This window comes from Nerophis ophidion, linkage group LG21 (genome assembly GCF_033978795.1).
Source record: "Nerophis ophidion isolate RoL-2023_Sa linkage group LG21, RoL_Noph_v1.0, whole genome shotgun sequence".
In the NCBI taxonomy this organism is placed as follows: Eukaryota; Metazoa; Chordata; class Actinopteri; order Syngnathiformes; family Syngnathidae; genus Nerophis; species Nerophis ophidion.
The window spans coordinates 28,870,167-28,891,784 of record NC_084631.1 but is presented as its reverse complement, the minus strand read 5'-3'; the positions used below and the strand labels follow the sequence as shown (position 1 = coordinate 28,891,784).

Below are 21,618 nucleotides of genomic sequence, written 5' to 3'. Positions count from 1 at the left end.
CCCATCGTGTTACTTTCTTTTGGCCCGCCAAGGGAGTCTACCAAATAAAAAATTACTTTTTTTGAGTTTTAACAGCATATAGGAAGTGTTTATAATCGTGTGGAGGACTTTGAAAATGTTCAAATCAGAGATATTAAACTCATTGACTTTAAGATATAGACCAGGGGGCCCAAACAATTGTCTCCAAGGGCCAAAGTGGAAATGTGCTAAAAGTCTGCGTTCGGCACCACGAGGGAGGAGTGGAGCCTCACAAAGACATATTTAAATATTAGTAGTATAGAGTAATACACAGACTGTGTGTCTTATTCAGTTAACATGCAAACTTTTTTAACCTCAAAACACCCGAAAATGTTGTTTTGTGGAGATGTTCACCATTTCCGGGTGTTGTTGATAAACCAGCTCCTCCGACATATTTCATCTGATCGCTTTCAAAATGGACACGTATGATGATGAGTTTTCAAGCGTTCAGGTTTTTAGTACAAGACTTGGCAAACAAGATGATCCTTTTCCATAATCCGCCTATAAAACGATGAAATAGTTTTACCATACAATTTACTGTGTTTGCTATACTAAATAACTGTATATTTAAAAAATAACTTTTATATTGAAATTCTGGTGACTAAGCTGACAGTTTTTTTGACTGTAAAAATCGATGTTCCTTGTTTGTATGGCGGTCAATAGCTTCGATGCTCAAAGTGCGGCCCTTGGTATAATATTTGGCCCGTCGTGTCACTTTTTTTTGGGCCCGCCAAGGGAGTCTACCAAATACAAACGGACTTTTTTTGAGTTTTATCAGCATATAGGAAGTGTTTATAAGCGTGTGGAGGACTTTGAAAATGTTCAAATCAGAGGTATTAAACTCAGTGACTTTAAGCTATAGACCAGGGGGCCCAAACAATTGTCTCCAAGGGCCAAAGCGAAAATGTGCTAAAAATCAGCGTTCGGCACCGCGAGGGAGGAGTGTAGCCTCATAAATACATATTTAAATATTAATAGTATAGTATATTACACAGACTGTGTGTCTAATTCATTTAATTTGCAAGCTTTTTTAACCAAAAAACCCCGAAAAGGTTGTTTTGTGGAGATGTTCACCATTTCTGGGTGTTGTTGATAAACCAGCTCCTCCGACATATTTCATCTGATCGCTTTCAAAATGGACACGTAGGATGATGAGTTTTCAAGCGTTCAGGTTTTTAGTACAAGACCTGGCAAACAAGATGATCCTTTTCCATAATCAGCCTGTAAAACGATTAAATAGTTTTGGCATAACATTTACGGTGTTTGTTATACTAAATTACTTTATATTTAGAAAATAGTTTTTATGTTGAAATTCTGGTGACTAAGCTACGAGTTTTTTCATCCGTAAAAATCAATGTTTCTTGTTTGTACGGCGGTCAATAGCTTGGATGCCCAAACTGCGGCCATTGGTATAAAATTTGTTCCGTCACGTCACTTCTTTTGGCCCGCCAAGGTAGTCTACCAAATACAAAATTACTTTTTTTGAGTTTTAACAGCATATAGGAAGTGTTTATAAGCGTGTGGAGGACTTTGAAAATGTTCAAATCAGAGATATTAAACTCAGTGACTTTAAGCTATAGACCAGGGGGCCCAAACATTTGTCTCCAAAGGCCAACGTGAAAATGTGCTAAAAATCTGCGTTCGGTACCGCGAGGGAGGAGTGTAGCCTCACTAAGACATATTTAAATATTAATAGTATTGTATATTACACAGACTGTGTGTCTAATTCAGTCAAATTGCAACCTTTTTTTAACCAAAAAACCCAAAAAGGTAATTTTGTGGAGATGTTCACCATTTCCGGGTGTTGTTGATAAACCAGCTCTTCCGACATATTTCATTTGATCGCTTTCAAAATGGTCTCGGAAGATGCTTAGTTCTCAAGCATTCAGGTTTTTACTACAGGACTTGGTGAACAAGATGGGCCTTTTGCATAATGCGCCTATAAAAATATAAAATAGTTTGCCATAGCATTTACGGTGTTTTTTTTATACAAAATGAATGTATATTGAAAAAACTGTTTTCATGTCAAAACTCTGGTGACTAAGCTGCCAGTTTTTTCTACCATAAAAATCGAAGTTTCTTGTTTTTACATTGGTCAATAGCTCAAAGTGCAGCCCTCGGTCCAAATTTGGCCCGCCGTGTCACTTCTTTTGGCCCGCCAAGGGGGTCTACCAAACACAAAATGACTTATTTTGAGTTTTAACAGCATATAGGAACTGTTTATAAATGTGTAGAGGACTTTCAATTTTTTTAAAATCAAAGCTATTAAAGTCAGTGACTTTAAGCTATAGACCAGGGGGACCAAACATTTCCCCTCAAGGACCAAAGTGAAAATTTGCTGAAAGTCAGCGAGTTTTGTGTCACAGCACCACCAGTGAGGACTGTACCCTCACAGTGACATTATTAAATATTAGTAATAAAGATAGTCACACAGACTGTGTGTCTAATTCAATTAAAATGCAACCTTTTCTTAACCTCAAAACACCCAAAAAGGCCATTTGGTGGAGATGTTCACCATTTCCGGGTGTTGTTGATAAACCAGCTCCTCCGACATATTTCATCTGATCGCTATCAAAATGGACTCGGAAGATGCTAAGTTCTCAAGCAGTCAGGTTTTTATTACAGGACTTGGCGAACAAGTTGATCCCCTTGCATAATGCACCTGCAAAACAATAAAATAGTTTTACCATAAATATCACGGTGGATTTTATACTAAATTACTGTAATTTATTAAACTGTTTGTCCATCTCTGTTGGCCCTGCGATGAGATGGCGACATGTCCAGGGTGTACGCCACCTTCCGCCCAGATGCAGCTGAGATAGTCTCCAGCACCCCCCGCACCCCCTGTGCGACCCTGGATGGATGTTAAAATTCTGGTGACTACTACTGTACAAATCAATGTTTCTTGGTTTTAAGGCCCTCAATAACATTGATACCCAAAGCAGGGCCCTGGGTCCAAATTTGGCCCGCCATGTCACTTCATTGGCCCACCAAGGGGGTCTACCAAATGTAAAACGATTCACACTCACCTCTTTTAAGCTGCACAGTCACTGATGGCATGTCCGCAAGGCTGCACTGTAAAAAAAACAAAAACTATAGATTTGACTTTAAACCCTGGCAGCTCAGTCGCTAGAAATGTACTGTAAAATTGTCCGTTGGACCATTTTTTTTCCACTTACCTCACTGTAAAAACAAGAAACATAGATTTTTATGGTTAAAAAAAGAGTAACTCAGTCACCAGAGTTTTGCAGTAAAAATCACAGTGGTCATGTTTTTTTAATTCACAATAATGGCCAAAGATTTTACAGTAAAAAACTGTCAGCTTAGTAACCTATAAACAATAGTGTTACAGTTGTTCAATTTACAGTAATTTAGTGTAAAAAACACAGTCGATTTTAAGGCCAAAATCTGACCTGCCAGCTCTTTTATCCTAAAATCTGAGGATGTGTGATTTTTATAGGCTAACTCTGAATTTAAAACACGTAAAATTGTGACTTTTTGACACCCTACGTCCTGTCACAAAAACCTAAACGCTTCGGGACTTAGCATCCTCCGTCTGTCTAATGTGTGTGGGTCCATTTTTAAAGCGATGAGATGAAATATGTCGGAAGAGCTGGTCACACCAACAACACCCGGAAATGGTGAACATCTCCACAAAATGACCTTTTTAGGTGTTTTAGGATTAACTGAATTAGACACAAAATCTGTGTTTATTATCTTTAATTATATATCTTTATATTATATTATATTATATATATCCATCCATCCATCCATTTTGTCCCGTTCTGGGTCGCTGGAGCCTATCTCAGCTGCATTCGGGCAGAAGGTGGTGTACACCCTGGATATATCTATATATATATATATATATATATATATATATATATATATATATATATATATATATATATATATATATATACAGTGAGGCAAAAAAGTGTTTAGTCAGCCACCGATTGTGCAAGCTTTCCCACTTAAAATGATGACAGAGGTCTGTAATTTTCATCATAGGTACACTTCAACTGTGAGAGACAGAATGTGAAAAAAAAAATCCAGGAATTCACATTGTAGGAATTTTAAAGAATTTATTTGTAAATTATGGTGGAAAATAAGTATTTGGTCAACCATTCAAAGCTCTCACTAATGGAAGGAGGTTTTGGCTCAAAATCTCACGATACATGGCCCCATTCGTTCTTTCCTTAACACGGATCAATCATCCTGTCCCCTTAGCAGAAAAACAGCCCCAAAGCATGATGTTTCCACCCCCATGCTTCACAGTAGGTATGGTGTTCTTGGGATGCAAATCAGTATTGTTCTTCCTCCAAACATGACGAGTTGAGTTTATACCAAAATGGATACATGGATGATACAGAAGAGGATTGGGAGAATGTCATGTGGTCAGATGAAACCAAAATATAACTTTTTGGTATAAAGAAATATATATATATATATATAGAGAGAGAAAAAAAAAAATATATATATATATATATATACATACATATATATATATTTCTTGATATATTTATATATCTTTATTTTACATTACATTATATTATATTACATATTTATTTTTAAATATCAAATATTTAAATATGTTGCTGTGAGGCTACACACCTCACTCACGGTCAAAATATGCACAGTTTCACTTTGGCCCTCGGAGGCAAATGTTTTTGCCCCCCTGCTACAGTCATTAAACCCTGTTATAATAAAGGTAAAATTTAAAGTACAAATTATATATTTTGAGTTAAGTTCCGCAGGAAAAAGTCAGAAACACATCCGCTTGCTTACAGGAAGTTGCTCGTTGTGTTTTTTTTTTGTGCTCTCATTAGTATACTAACTTATATATTGTACTTATTGATATAGTCAGTTGCCTAAATGAGTATTTTCAAGTGTTCAATAACATGTCTAAGTATTACGTGCACAGGGTGCCCGTGCCACGGGTTTGAGACCCCTACTTTCAATGCATCTTCACACAAATCGTCAAATAATAAATAGAGTTCCTACTTTGCCAAAATCCCCCCTTTGCCCCTGCACCTCTCGACATCTTACCCTGCCCCCTCCCCCTCCACGAAGGGGGCGGGGCTTCCCAACTATTTGATGTCCTTTTGTAGGTCGTGCAAGAGGTGTACCCGCTGAGAACCAGCCAGTGTCCTCCACAGTGGACATTTATGTTTTTGGTTCTTACTTTTCAGACAAAAACACAGATGTCAACTGTAGATGGCACTGGCTGGCACGAACGCAGCTTCGCCATCTAGTCACTGCCGTTGTGTCCTTGGGCAAGACACAACATAAGGGACTCCGTGTAACAAGTCTGTGGATTATACTGTAAAATAACTGGCATCCTCCCAGCAGAAGAGTGATACTGCTTTGGTATTTTACAGTAATGCACTGTAAAACAACGACTGTTCTTTTTACAGTATAATCCAAAGTCTTTGTTTTTACGGTGCATCACTGTAAATTTAAAAACAATGCCACTCTTATTTTACAGTGAAATTTTGGTGACTGACATGCCATTTTTTAACAATCAAAATAAATGTTCATTTTTACATTTGCAGCAATGAACTGTAAAAACAATAACTACAGATTCGATGGTAAAAAAAAAAGCTAACGCTCAATTGGCAGAATTTTACTGTAAAAGTAAAGTTAAGGCCTGTAAAAATGACCGTAATTTTACAGCGAAATGTCGGCAGCTGAGTCGCCGTAATTTTATGGCCCAAAAATAAAAACACTGTAATAACGACCGCAGACTTTACAGTAGCATTTTTATTTGACCCTAAAAATGAGTGCAGTAGGGTAGAATTTGGCCCCATTGCTGGGTGGATTTCGGGTGAGAGGATGGCGGTTCAGATTTAGGGTGAATCATTTCGCAATCCAGTCTGCTGAAAATGATGGAAAGCGCCACTCTACATAGCAACTGACGTTGTCAAAATCACAATTGATCTAAAACACATTTTAAGATATCTGGCAGCAAAAGTGGATAGTGCACCCTCCATATTCGTCATGTTTCAGGTGTCAGGTAAACCGCTACAAAAGGGGGCCGTATGAACCCTTTTACTGCTGTATAGCTTTTTTCAATTTTTTAGTGAGTCGGTGTAAAAACCAGGGTAAATTTTACAGTCAAATTCTGGCGACTGAACAGCTGACTTTTTTTTTTACGGTAAAATCCACATTTGTTGTTTTCTCAGTACATTTCTGTAAATGGAAAAGCGTCATTTTTACTGTGAAATTGTGGCGAGCCATTTTTTTAACAGTGAAAAAAAACAGTGCATTTTTCTATTTACAGTAATGAACTGTAAAAAAAATGACAGCAAAAAAACAAACAAACCCGAATTTGACTGTAAAAATAATAGTTGTATTGTTTTACCCATTCATCCATCCAATCCATTTTCTACTGCTTGTCCCGTACTGCGTGACGAGGGTATTGTTTTACAATTTACAGTAAATCCCTGTAAAACGGTGGTAATTCTACGCTGCTATGAGTCGCCATAATTGAATCGCGAAAACCAACAAAGATGCCGTTTTTTTCCAGTTACAGTAACACACTGTAATTAATTGACTTAAACTTTTATTAGTAGATTGCAAAGTACAGCACATATTCTGTACAATTGACCACTAAATGCTAACACCCGATTACGTTTTTCAACTTGTTTAAGTCGGGGGTCCACGTTAATCAATTCATGGTAAAAACAACGACCCTAAATGTTACTGTGAAATGTTCATACTCCCATAAAAATCACAGTGGCATACAGTTTTTCAAAGTATTAATCACTCAATCAATTATCCATTCATCCATCTATTTTCTTCCGCTTATCCGAGGTCAGGTCGCGGGGGCAGCAGCCTAAGCAGAAAAGCCCAGACTTCCCTCTCCCCAGCCACTTCGTCCAGCTCCTCCCGGGGGATCCCGAGGCGTTCCTAGGCCAGCCGGGAGACATAGTCTTCCCAACGTGTCCTGGGTCTTCCCCGTGGCCTCCTAACGGTCGGACGTGCCCTAAACACCTCCCTAGGGAGGTGATCGGGTGGCATCCTGAGCAGATGCTGAAACCAACTCATCTCGATGTGGAGGAGCAGTTAATCAATCAATCAATGTTTATTCATATAGCCCTAAATCACAAGGGGCGGCATGGCGTAGTGGGTAGAGCTGCCGTGCCAGAAACCTGAGGGTTGCAGGTTCGCGTCCCACCTATTGACACCCAAATCGGTGCCGTTGTGTCCTTGGGCAGGACACGTCACCCTTGCCCCCGGTGCCGCTCAAACTAGTGAATGAATGATAGGTGGTGGTCGGAGGGGCCGTAGGCGCAAACTGGCAGCTACGCTTCCGTCAGTCCACCTAAGGGCAGCTGTGGCTACTGATGTAGCTTACCACCACCAGGTGTGAATGAATGATGGGTTCCCACTTCTCTGTGAGCGCTTTGAGTATTTAACAATTGAAAAGCGAGATATATAGATCTAATCCATTATTATTATTATTATTATTATTAGGTTGCTCAAAAGGCTGCACAAGCCACCACGACATCCGCTGTTCAGCGCCCACATAAGGGCAAGGGAAAACTCACAACCCAGTGGGACAGTGGGATGAAGTTTTAGTACTTCGGTGTAAAAAACGAGGGTCAATTTTACAGAAAATTTTCCGTCAATTTTTTTTTACCATAAAATCTGCATAATTTTTTATTCATTATTATTGTTATTATTATTATTTTTTTAATAGTTTATGCAGGCCCATTACCAGTCTGTACAAGAGATTTTGGCCTACTGAAATGAGATTTTCTTATTTAAACGGGGATAGCAGGTCCATTCTATGTGTCATACTTGATCATTTCGCGATATTGCCATATTTTTGCTGAAAGGATTTAGTAGAGAACATCCACGATAAAGTTCGCAACTTTCGGTGCTGACAGAAAAGCCCTGCCTCTACCGGAAGTCACAGACGATGACGTCACCCGTTGAATCCTCCTCACATCTTCACATTGTTTTTAATGGGAGCCTCCAACAAAAAGTGCTATTCGGACCGAGAAAATGACAATTTCCCCATTAATTTGAGCAAGGATGAAAGATTCGTGTTTGAGGATATTGATAGCGACGGAATAGAAAAAAAAAACGCGATTGCATTGGGACAGATTCAGTTGTTTTTAGAGACATTTACTAGGATAATTCTGGGAAATCCCTTATCTTTCAAATGTGTTGCTAGTGTTTTAGTGAGTTTAACAGTACCTGATAGTCGCAGGTGTGTGTCCACGGGTGTGTTGACGCGCAGTGTCTCAGGGAAGTCGACGGCAGCTTTATGGACGGCACAAGCTCAGCTGATCTCCGGCAAGAAGCGACTTTTTACCACAATTTTCTCACTGAAACCTGCTGGTTTGAATTCGGTTGGGATCCATGTTCGCTGTGATCCATAGTAAAGTTTCACCTCCGTGAATTTTAAACAAGGAATCACCGTGTGTTTGTGTGGCGAAAGGCTAGAGCTTCCCAACTCCATCTTTCTACTTTGACTTCTCCAATATTAATTGAACAAATTGCAAAAGATTCAGCAACACAGATCTCCAAAATACTGTGTAATTATGCGGCTAAAGCAGACGACTTCTAGCTGTGTGTGTGTGCAGCGCTCATATTTCCTAACAGCATGTGACGTCAAGCGTACACGACGTTTTCAAGAAAAAACTCCTGGGAAATTTAAAATTGCAATTTAGTAAACTAAAAAGGCCGTATTGGCATGTGTTACAATGTTAATATTTCATCATTGATATATAAACTATTAGACTGCGTGGTGGGTAGTAGTGGGTTTCAGTAGGCCTTTAAAAAGAAATGTCCCACCCCTCCCCTTCCTTTTCGACTGCAATACCACATATGACCAAAGGTAGCGCCCTTCTCCCCCCCCCGCCCCTGTAAATGTCGCCCTCCGGTCTGCTCCCACTCCCACTCCCACGTGCGCCCCCCTGCACAATCCATTAGTGCCCCCGCAGCAGATTCATTTGACGAACACTTTTCCAACAAGACCATCACGCCGCGGGCTGAAGTGCGCATGGGCGGCACGTTACGTCCCATCAACGCGCAATAAGGGCGTGCAATTGAAGCCAGAGTTGACCCGGAGAGGAGGGAGGAAATTAAAAAGACATTTCTGTCATTCCGGGAGATAAATGTGAGCCTCTTGGTAAACATTTCCCCCCCTGCCGAGACAATATTTGCAGAGTAAACCCTCGAGCCTGATAGGACAGATCATGACGTAATGCAACAACAAAAAAAGGGGGGTCACCTGAGGTCAACGTGCGTGGTTGTCCTCCTCGAGTGCGTCCCGGGGGTTCCGCGCCTTGGACCGCCGAAGCGTCTGCGTCCTGCTCGCTCGGCCGCCGCGCATCAATTGACGGACGAGCGGCCAGTCGAGCGGCAATCTGTCAGCAGATAGCGCCTGAGTGGCTGACCCGGTGTCACGTGACCACGCCCGTTCATTGATGCCGGTCACCCCCCACCCCCCCTTCCCCCATAGGTAAATGTCGTCACGCGGGGCAGCAGAGGCAGAGATCAGAGGTGCTCCACGATGCCACGATGAGCACCTTCGTGGATTATTCTGTCATGAGCGGCGAAGGCGGTTCGTGTTCCGTGAGAGCCTTCCACCCGGATCACGGGATCGCCACATTCCAGTCGTGCGCCGTGACGGCGGGCAACTGCGGCGCCGATGAGCGCTTCATGGCCAGCCGGACTTCGCCGGACGACGCCCCGCCGCGCGGCTCCTGCCACTCCGGGCTGGCTTACGGCGCGCCCGCGGCCTGCGGCTCCGGCTATGGCGCGCCGACTTTCTACAACCATTACGCACTGAACCACGAAGTAGACGCCGCCGCCGGGTACGCCCAGTGCGGCCCGCTGGTGTACCCGGGTCACCTGGCGCAGGGTCAGCTGCAGTACGCCCACCCGGCCTACGGGGGCGGCCACGAGCCTTTCCCCGGGTGCTCGAACCCTCTGTCCCCGCTCCACGGCGCTCACCTGGAGGGGTGTTGCTCCCCGCTGTCGGATGGAGCCTCCTGTGCGCAGACCTTCGACTGGATGAAAGTCAAGAGGAACCCCCCTAAGGCAGGTGGGTGGTGCGTTCAAGTGCTCCTGGTGCATTATACATTTAGGCAAGTCCACTTCATCCATTTTCTACCGCTTATTCCCTTTTGGGGTCGCTGGCGCCTATCTCAGCTACAATCGGGCGGAAGGTGGTGTACACCCTGGACAAGTCGCCACCTCATCGCAGGGCAAACACAGACAGACAGACAACATTCACACTCACATTCACACACTAGGGCCAATTTAATGTTGCCAATCAACCTATCCCCAGGTGCATTTTTTTGGATATACATATATATGTTTGTATATATGTATATGTGCGGTCATAAATAGCGTGATTAATCCCAAATAAACTAAATAGTGTGATTAATCCCAAGGTGCATGTCTACTTCAATGGACGCTATATTTCTCAAGTGGACTATAATAATGACAGTAATACATCAAAACGGACTATAATAATGACAATAATACATCAAAAACGTTGGCGTTGTGATGCATTCAGGGCCAGCCGAAAGAAAGAAATGATCAACAAATGTCCACTGTAGTGGACGCTGGCTCGCACGAGGAGACATTTTAACGGTTTAGTCCAGTGGTTCTCAAACGGGGGTACGCGTACCCCTGGGGGTACCTGAAGGCATGCCAAGGGGTACGTGAGATTTTTTTTTTAATATTCTAAAAATAGCAATAATTCAAAAATCCTTTATAAATATATTTATTGAATAATACTTCAACAGAATATGAATGTAAGTTCATAAACTGTTAATTTTTGTGGACATGTTGCATAAATATTGATGTTAAAAAAAATCTTTTTTGTGAAGAAATGTTTAGAATTAAGTTCATGAATCCAGATGGATCTCTATTAAAATCCTCAAAGAGGGCACTTTAAGTTGATGATTACTTCTATATATGTGTAGAAATCTTTATTTATATTAGAATCGCTTGTTTATTTTTCAACAAGTTTTTGGTTTTTTTTATATCTTTCCACTACAAATGAGCAATATTTTGCACTGTTATACAATTTAATAAATCAGAAACTGATGACATAGTGCTGTATTTGACTTCTTCATCTCTTTTTTCAACCAAAAATGCTTTGCTCTGATTTGGGGGCACTTGAATTAAAAAAATATTCACAGGGGGGTACATCACTGAAAAAAGGTTGAGAACCACAGGTTTAGTCCTTACAAGAAATGTTTGACGGTGGAGTTTTGAGACCTATTAATATTTGAGCAAAGTACATTAACACTTTGACCTCTTCCATTCAAAACTGCATTTAAAAAAAAAAAAAGCTTATTTTCAAGCTATTGAGTGAGTTTTGGTAGATACGCTCCAGCGGCCCGGCGATGAGGTGGCGACTTGTCCAGGGTGTACCCCGCAGCTGAGATAGGCTCCAGCGACCCCTCGCCACCCCAAAAGGGACAAGCGGTAGAAAATGGATGGATAATGACATCAATATATCAAAAACGCTCAATAGCGGGGGTTTTTGCTGGCGTTGTGGTGCATTCAGGGCCAGCCGAACGAAAGAAATGATCAACAAATGTCCACTGTAGTGGACGCTGGTTCGCGCGAGGACACATTTTAACGGTTCAGTCCTTACAAGAAATGTTTGACACTGCAGTTTTGAGTCCTATTCATATTTGAGCAAAGTACATTACCAATTTGACCTCTTCTATTCAAAACTGCTTTAAAAAAAAATGCAACATTTTCTGGCTATTGAGTGAGTTTTGGTAGACAGGCTCCAGCGACCGCCCCCGCACACCCCTCCTCCCCGTGACCCCAAAAGGGACAAGCGGTAAAAAATGGATGGATAATGACAATAATATATAAAAAACGCTCAATACTGAGTGAATATCTGTGTTGGCCCTGCGATGAGGTGGCGACTTGTCCAAAGTTTACCCTGCCTTCTGTCTGATTGCACCCGAGATAGGCTCCAGCGCCCCCCCCCCCCCCTGCGACCCCAAAAGGTACAAGCGGTAAAAAATGGAGGAATGATGACAATAATATATCAAAAACGCTCAATAGTGCGAGTTTTTGCTGGCGTTGTGGTGCATTCAAGACCAGCCGAAAGCAAGAAATGATCAACAAATGTCCACTGTAGTAAACGCTGGCTTGTACGAGGACACATTTTAACGGTTCAGTCCTTACAAGAAGAGTGATACTAATGTTTGATAGTGCAGCTTTGAGTCCTATTAATATTTGAGCAAAGTACATCAACAAATTTGACCACTTCCATTCAAAACTACATTGAAAACAAATGCTCATTTTTTAGAGTGAGGTTTGGTATTGATATTGTTATTCATCCTTTCTACGACATGCACGGAGTTACAGTGTGTTCGTCACATATTTGACAATTTCACATGCTGACGTATCCGAAAAGGAGTAAAGCGAAGCAGAGCATATTCACCCTCCTTTGCCGCATCGTAGTCATTTTTATTACATATGGACAAGTTGATTGGCCATGCTAAAATTGGCCCTAGTGTGTGAAGGTGAGTGTGAATGTTGTATCAGTGTTGGCCCGGCGATGAGGTGGCGACTTGTCCAGGCTGTACCCCGCAGCTGAAATAGGCTCCAGCGACCCCAAAAGGGACAAGCGATAGAAAATGGATGGATAATGCCAATAATATGTCAAAAACGCTCAATAATTCGGGATTTCGCTAGCATTGTTATGCATTCAGGGCCAGCCGAAAGAAAGAAATGATCAACAAATGTCCACTGTAGTGGACACTGGCTCGCACGAGGACACGTTTTAGCGGTTCAGTTTTTACAAGAAATATTTGATGGTGCAGTTTTGAGTCCTATTAATATTTAAGCAAAGTACATAAACAATTTGACCTCTTCCATTAAAAAAAAGGCACATTTTCTAGCTTTTGAGTGAGTTTTGGTAGATAGGCCCTTGTGTGTGAATGTGAGTTGGCCCTGCGATGAGGGGGCGACTTGTCCAGGATGCACTCCACCTTCTGCAGCTGAGATAGGCTTCAGCGATCCCCGGGACAAGCGGTAGAAAATGGATGGATGTTTACGTTCTGTCTTGATATCAATAAAGTTCACATTAGATTCAGAATATTTGCAATATTTATGGGTTTATTGCTTAAAGGCCTACTGAAATGAGATTTTCTTATTTAAACGGGGATAGCAGGTCCATTCTATGTGTCATACTTGATCATTTCGCGATATTGCCATATTTTTGCTGAAAGGATTTAGTAGAGAACATCCACGATAAAGTTCGCAACTTTTGGTCGCTCATAAAAAAGCCTTGCCTTTACCGGAAGTAGCAGACGATGTGCGCGTGACGTCACGGGTTGTAGCACTCCTCACATCCTCACATTATTTACAATCATAGCCCGCAGCAGCTAGAGCTATTCGGAACGAGAAAGCGACAATTTCCCCATTAATTTGAGCGAGGATGAAATATTCGTGGATGAGGAAATTTAGAGTGAAGGACTAGAAAGAAAAAAAAAGGGGAGGACAGTGGGAGCATTTTCAAATGTTATCAGACACATTTACTAGGATAATTCTGGAAAATCCCTTATCTGCCTATTGTGTTGCCAGTGTTTTAGTGAGATTAAATAGTACCGGAAAGTCGGAGGGGTGTGGCCACGGGTGTGTTGACGCCAGAGTCTCTGAGGGAAGTCACGGCAGCTGCAGCAGGACGGAAGCTCCGCTGATCTCCGGTTAGAGGCGACTCATTACCACAATTTTCTCACCGAAAACTGCCGGTTGACATATAGTCGGGACTAATGTTCGCTTGACCGCTCTGATCCATAGTAAAGCTTCATCTTCGGGAATTTTAAACAAGGAAACACCGGCTGTGTTTTTGTGACTAAAGGCTAAAAGCTTCCCACCTCCATCTTTTTACTTTGACTTCTCAATTGTTAATTGAACAAATTGCAAAAGATTCAGCAAGACAGATGTCCAGAATACTGTGTAATTATGCGTGTAAAGCAGACTACTTATAGCTTGGATTGGGCTGGAAACCGGTGACGTCATCATACCGCGACGTTTTCAACATGACACTTCGCGGGAAATTTAAAATTGCAATTTAGTAAACTAAAAAGGCCGTATTGGCATGTGATGCATCGTTAATATTTCATCATTGATATACAGTGGGGCAAAAAAGTATTTAGTCAGCCACCAATTGTGCAAGTTCTCCCACTTAAAATGATGACAGAGGTCTGTAATTTTCATCATAGGTACACTTCAACTGTGAGAGACAGAATGTAAAAAAAGAATAGAGGAATTCACATTGTAGGAATTTTAAATAATTTATTTGTAAATTATGGTGGAAAATAAGTTTTTGGTCAACCATTCAAAGCTCTCACTGATGGAAGGAGGTTTTGGCTCAAAATCTCACGATACATGGCCCCATTCATTCTTTCCTTAACACGGATCAATCGTCCTGCCCCCTTAGCAGAAAAACAGCCCTAAAGCAGGATGTTTCCACCCCGATGCTTCACGGTAGGTATGGTGTTCTTGGGATGCAACTCAGTATTCTTCTTCTTCCAAACACGACAAATTGAGTTTATACCAAAAAGTTCTATTTTGGTTTTATCTGACCACATGACCTTCTCCCAATCCTCTGCTGTATCATTCATGTATCCATTTTGGTATGAACTCAACTTGTTGTGTTTGGAGGAAGAAGAATACTGAGTTGCATCCCAAGAACACCATACCTACTATGAAGCATGGGGGTGGAAACATCATGCTTTGGGGCTGTTTTTCCGCTAAGGGGACAGGACGATTGATCCGTGTTAAGGAAAGAATGAATGGGGCCATGTATCGTGAGATTTTGAGCCAAAACCTCCTTCCATCAGTGAGAGCTTTGAATGGTTGACCAAAAACGTATTTTCCACCATAATTTACAAATAAATTATTTAAAATTCCTACAATGTGAATTCCTCTATTCTTTTTTTACATTCTGTCTCTCACAGTTGAAGTGTACCTATGATGAAAATTACAGACCTCTGTCATCATTTTAAGTGGGAGAACTTGCACAATTGGTGGCTGACTAAATACTTTTTTGCGCCACTGTATCAGACTGCGTGGTCGGTAGTAGTGGGTTCCCGTAGGCCTTTAATCCATAACATACTGTTAGGATAAAGGTTTTAAGTGCTGTACGTGCATTTTTTTCATTATTGTTTAGTGATAACATTTAATAGCATTATTCCACAGTGAAATACTGCAATCCAAATGTATTGTACTTTAGTTCAGGGTGACAAGGTACAGTGACCATCGTCTAAGTTGTCCTCCTGTACCTTCAGGGCGGTCGGGCGAGTTGGGCTACGGAGCGCCGCCCAACGTGGTCCGGACCAACTTCAGCACCAAGCAGCTGACGGAGCTGGAGAAGGAGTTCCACTTCAACAAGTACCTGACGCGGGCGCGGCGCGTGGAGATCGCCGCCACGCTGCAGCTAAACGAGACTCAGGTGAAGATCTGGTTCCAGAACCGGCGGATGAAGCAGAAGAAGCGGGAGAAAGAAGGACTCCTGCCGGCCAAGGCCGCGCCCTCTGACCCCGGGGAGAGCCTCCGGGAGAAAATGGACGACGCGGCGTCAGAGAAGTCGGTTTCTGCGCCTTGTACGCCTTCTCCCACTTCCTCCGGCGTGTCTTCCACCGGCGCCGACGGGTACTGACCCGACTGGGAGCGAACTCTTGCACTATTTGGACTATTTCCACTCCTTGGTTATCGATGTCTTTTATATCGTGGAGGGCAGGGGTGTCCAAAACGCGGACCGGGGACCATTTCCCAGCTTTCAAAGTAAAAGTAAACAGCGGTACCCTTTTTCAATTCAAACCCTGACTGTATATTGGATGGTAAAAACTGGTGGGAAATTTATTGTTAAAAAAACAATCATTAGTACTATTTTATTTACAGTAATGCACCGTAAAACAACAATTGTCAAAAGTGTTCAGGCAAAAAAATTACCCTGGGGCAGTATAGCTCGGTTGGTAGAATGCCCGTTCCAGGTTCGATCCCCGCTTCCGCCATCCTAGTCACTGCCGTTTTGCCCTTGGGCAAGACACTTTACCCACCTGCTGCCAGTGCCACCCACACTGGTTTAAATGTAACTTAGTTATTGGGTTACACTTTATGTAAAAGCGCTTTGAGTCACCAGAGAAAAGTGCTACATAAATATTTTACCGGTATAGCTCGGTTGGTAGAGCGGCCGTGCCAGCAACTTGAGGGTTGCAGGTTCGATCCCCGCGTCAGCCACCCTAGTCACTGCCGTCGTGTCCTTGGGCAAGACACTTTACCCACCTGCTCCCGGTGCCACCCACACTGGTTTAAATGTAAAAATTAGATATTGGGTTTCACTATGTAAAGCGCTTTGAGTCACTAGAGAAAAAGCGCTATATAAATATAATTCACTTCACTGCACCATAAAAATAACAGCGGTACTGGTTTTGGATTAACTGTAAAGCACTGTAAAATACCAAATGGATATTTTACGGTTAAAAAAAGGGACATTTACTGTACAAAAAAATAAATAAAAATGATACCATATACTTCAAGGTGTAAAAGTGGAGGCCAGAATTTGGTCGTAAAAATACAAAGGGGCACTGTTTTTTTTTAATTTACAGCAGTGCAATGTTAACACAGCACCCGTTTGTTTTAGGGCAGTGGTCCCCAACCTTTTTGTATCCGCGGGCCGGTCAACGCTTAATAATTTTTCCCGCGGCCTGGGGGGAAGGGGGGAGGGACCTTTTTTTTTTCTTTTTTTTTTCTTTGTCCTGAAAAAGGGAGGTTTTTGTCAGGAAAAAGGGAGGTTTTTGTGGTTGGTGCACTATTTGTAAGTATATATTGTGTTTTTAATGTTAATTTAATTTGAAAAAAAAAAACATTTTTTTTTTTTAAACTAAAAATGAATAAAACAAATTTCTGCGGCCCGGTACCAATCGGGCCACGGCCCGGTGGTTGGGGACCACTGTTTTAGGGTGTAAAAATGGCGGCCATCATTTGATTGTGAAAATAACAACGAAGGTGTTTTGATTCACAAAAATGCACTGGTAAAATGACCACCGTAGATTTTTACGATTTAAAACAAAATGGCCAGAATTTGAAAAAATAACATTTATTATATAATTACATATATTTTTTAGATTTACAGTTATACACTATAAAAGCAATGAGCATAGTTTTTACAGCAAAAACAAGAAAACAGCTTCTCAGTCGGCAGATTTTTTTTGTAAGAATAACAGCGCTATATACTGTTATCTAATTTTATCATGTTTGGAGAAAAAAAACGAATTATGGATTTTACAGTAAAAATCTGGAGATGTAAAATCTGCAGTCGTTTTTACAGTGCATGACTGTGAATTTTACAGCTACACCAATGCTATTTTTTCCCCTAAAATTCCAAAAACTATGGCAGGATTTTTTTTTTTACCGTAAAATTTGTGGTAGTTGTTTTTACAGTGCATTACTGTAATTGGCATTGTGATTATTTTTACTGTAAAATTCTGACAGTTTTTTTTTTTTTTTCTGGTAAAGTCTATGACCTTTGCTTTGACAGAGCATTACTGTCATTTGGAAAATGACAACAGTCTTATTTTGAAGGTAAAATTCTGTCGTTATGGACCAGTTTTGCCGCTTTACTGCACAAAACTTATGAAAATGGCCGACGCATCCCTCATGTCACGTGGTTTTGGACACCCCGCAGGTGTGTTGTGTCACATGACCTGATCAGTGCGCCCTCCACTTGCGCATTCAACGGTAAATTGTCCGCACATTGTCTTGTATCAGAGCTGCATGATGCGTTCACGTGTTCCTGGCCGGGCGGGACACTGAGTTTTATCAGTCAGACCCTGTCACGTGTTGCCGGCTTGTCAGCGCCGAATAATAAAAAGTGAAATCATCTCCAAAGGACTTTGGATTTGTGTTATTTAAAACAATAAAATAAAAACATGTTGGCTTTTTTGGAGCAAAAATAAACATGATCAATCCCAACACGGCGGTGTGGATGTCGACAAGGGCCAGTGCAAGGTGCGTCACGTGATTAATGTCATGACGTCATTGGACTTTGTCCTCTGATTTTGAAGTGGAAGCAGACTGTTGGGATTCGAGACGATTGATGATCGCGCGTCACCTGGGATCCACCTGCGGGACCGTGAAGGCGCATGCGCACACCGGCTGAGTTGTGCAAAGTCGTAAGTGGAATGTTGTTTGACATCTTTAAAGTTGTATTATTGTTCTTGATAATGCTGAAAACAAGCTTGCAATAATAAAAACTACTTTATTTAATTGAATAAATGCGGCTTCGTTTTGACACTATTCTAATGCATTTTATTATCATTTCCAAATATTCTAAATCAACATTATTCAACGAATGAACATAAAAAATACTATATTAAATACACTGTAATAGCCTAAAATTACATTAAATGTTTTTATTGTCATTTGACATTTTTTATTATATATTTAAACTATTTCCCACACGCTGCTTTTGTTCGTTTCGCAACTCGTTCAATCCGTTTTATTCGACACTTAAAAAGGTTCCAATCCGTTAAAAAATGGCTTTAGAAAAAAATTTACCACAGTAAAATAAAGAGACGATGGTGAAATGTCGAATTTTAGTGCTTGCAAATAAATAAACACGCAGAGTGTTGAGTTTAGGCCCCACGGAGGGTCCTTCAGGGACCCCTCCGAAAAGAAAGCCTCGGGTCAAGCAGCGGTCACACTTTGAGTTTGTTGTCACAGCACACACACACCCACACACACACACGCAAACAGGCCCAAACAACAAGGTGGAGACCACACTGGTCAAACAAGCAAGACTCCACCTCCAAGGACCTGTTTGACCAACACAATGAACATTAGAAGTCCAAGGAAAAACACCAAACTTTCCTTATTTATTTTTTATTTTTTTCAAAGTACAAGAAATATATTTCTGGTACCCCCAGAACCGGTGGTTCAGATTCAGGTGCATGAGTAAAGGAACTATGAATTAACCGATTCAATCAAGGGGATTTTGGTTTATGAACATTCTTGATGTGTAACGAGCACACTTTAGGCGACATATAAAAATAACGGAATTGCCTGAATTAGCGCCCCAAAAACGATTTCATTATTTAAAAAGTTGACTCCAAATGTTGGAGCGAAAATAGAGGAAAACTATATTAAAGAATAAATAAAAACGAATACTGTATTTTAAAGTATTTGATTGGATAATAACAATAATAATACCATTTTATTTATTTATCAACATTATTTGTTTTTGCAATACCACTCATCTAAGTCAGGAACATTTCCCCTCAAAAAATATACTAGGGTGGACTTCAATTTGAAAATGTCCCATTTAGTGTCAGGCGAGACTCTGTTATACTTGATTATTTTGTCATCAAGTAATCTCTCGATAAATGTGTACAATTGATGAAAAAAATCTGATAAAATACATTTTTACAACAGGGGTGTCAAACTCGTTTTAACTGAGGGGCACATTGCAGTTATGTTTGGCCCCAGAGGGCCGTTTCTAACAGTGAATACTATTATTCCACCATTTTTTAATGCATTTTATTAGTAGATTTAAAAAAACAACTAAAATGTAAAAAAAAAAAATATGGTGAGTTGCTATAATTTGACCTCAAAATGTTGTGTATATTATTGTAAATGGAAAAATAATACTGCATTTTTGTCCGGTAAAAAAAAAAAAAGGCAGCTCAGTTGACAGAATTTTACTGTAAAATTTACTTTTGTTTTTTGGCAGTAAAATTTTGGCACCCGCGCTGCCAATTTGTTTCAATAAGTGTAGATTTTTCGGTGTATAACTGTAAATGCTAAAACGACACAATAGTTTATTGCAGTAAAAAAAAAGTATTGTTTTTTTATTTAAAGAAAAATGCGGTAAAAACCACAGTAAATTTCTAAATTTGACCAGGAAATCTATTGTTACTTTTAAATTGCACAATTTAATGGATAACTTGCTTTGAAATCATTATTATTAGTATTTATTTGTATTTCAAAAATGTTTTGAATGTTTGAGAATACATTTTTGCGTAATTAGACAATTTGTAATTTCAATATGTAATTTGCGATTACATAGAGTACATTTATTTTTTTATCCCAACTTAGAAAGAAATAATACATTTACTGAGAAAAGTTACAGTACTTTATTAATACATTTTATTTCCAAGCTTTTGAGGGCCAATTAAAATGAAGTGGCGGGGCACATCTGGCCCCCAGGCCTTGAGTTTGACACCTGTGCTTTACAGCCTATTTTGGAGGAAAAATAAGCAACAGTTTTTCTTTTTGCCATAACCTTAATTTCTTGTTTTGCTAATGAATGCACATTATTAACATTAAATTGTAACATTGTGGAAAAAAATACAATAATAAAAAAGATTCACTTTAGCACCAACACACACATCTGATGTCCTTTTGTGAAAAATAAAGTACTTTATCTGATAAAAAAGTGAAGCGTATAAATATGAGTTGACACAATACTGCATCAAAGATGAAGTGGAGCTGCCAAATAGTGAGCAGCCGTGTTTATTTGTGTCCAAACTTGTTCCAGCGAGGGCCAGAAACATAAACATGGAAGGGTGCAGGGGCCACTTTTATACATTTTGTACATTTAAATAATCAAAAAACAATATAATAGAGCAATCAATTAAAGTATCTAAAGAAAAAAAATCCACATAATAATATCTCATTTAACCCTCCTTAATATTCTACACTGATATGGATATTATTTTACTAATAAAAAGCCCTTTCAGGTCTTATTTTGCCTTATAATGCAAAAGATGTTTACACAGGTTCATAATTACAGGACCCAAAGAAACCAATAAAAACCAAATGCATTAAAATGAGCAAATCGTTGGCCATTTTTGGGTACAGAATTTGGTTCTTTTCTGGGGTTACGAGTACGAGTCACTTGAACTCAAATGGCACCATACCTTTTATTACACTTGACGTCATGTCCAGTTGCATACTCCGCAACGGCTCAGTTAAGCACTTAGCGGGGAAACAGGCAGTCAAGCACCCAGAGCGGACTTAGTCGGAATATCTTGAGGTCATGTTACATTTTTTTTCAGGCCAACAAAGTAAAAAGGCATTCAAAAGTACAGTATGGCTCAACCATTCGAAATGCGCTAGCCCAATGGTAATTTGCATTGGATTTGCCATTGACATGTTTCTGATTAGCATTATCCATTTTACATTGCGCTTTCAACGCTGCAAAAATGTACTAATTAAAACTGCAAGAAAGATGCACCCTACAATCAAACATCTGGTGTGTAATAACTTACAGTTTAATCACTTCTCGGTACTCAACATAAGACGAGACTGGCAAATTAAACTTAATGGCAAAGGCTATTTTCTGGTTAAGACAACACATCGCAGTCTATACATTACTGCCATTTAATGTCTAGGAATTGGATCTACTATCTAAAACTTGCAAATGAGACTCAAAAGTGTAAGAAAACGTGACAGTTTTCATGTTTAAAAGATATTATATACTGTATATTCATAAACAGTATATATATGTGTGTATGGATATGGATGTATAAATATGTATGTATATATATATATATATATATATATATATATATATATATATATATATATATAATAGTA

At 40.2% G+C, this 21,618-nt stretch overlaps 1 protein-coding gene across 1 annotated transcript; it reads left to right on the top strand.

Annotated features, from left to right (window-relative positions):
* The first annotated feature begins 9,543 nt into the window (after positions 1-9,543).
* On the top strand, positions 9,544-16,247 carry hoxa1a (homeobox A1a). Its single transcript, XM_061881467.1, has 2 exons — positions 9,544-10,078; positions 15,309-16,247. Exons 1-2 carry the CDS (start codon positions 9,553-9,555, stop codon positions 15,677-15,679), a joined length of 897 nt encoding a protein of 298 aa, XP_061737451.1. The 5' UTR covers positions 9,544-9,552; the 3' UTR covers positions 15,680-16,247.
* Positions 16,248-21,618: the final 5,371 nt, after the last annotated feature.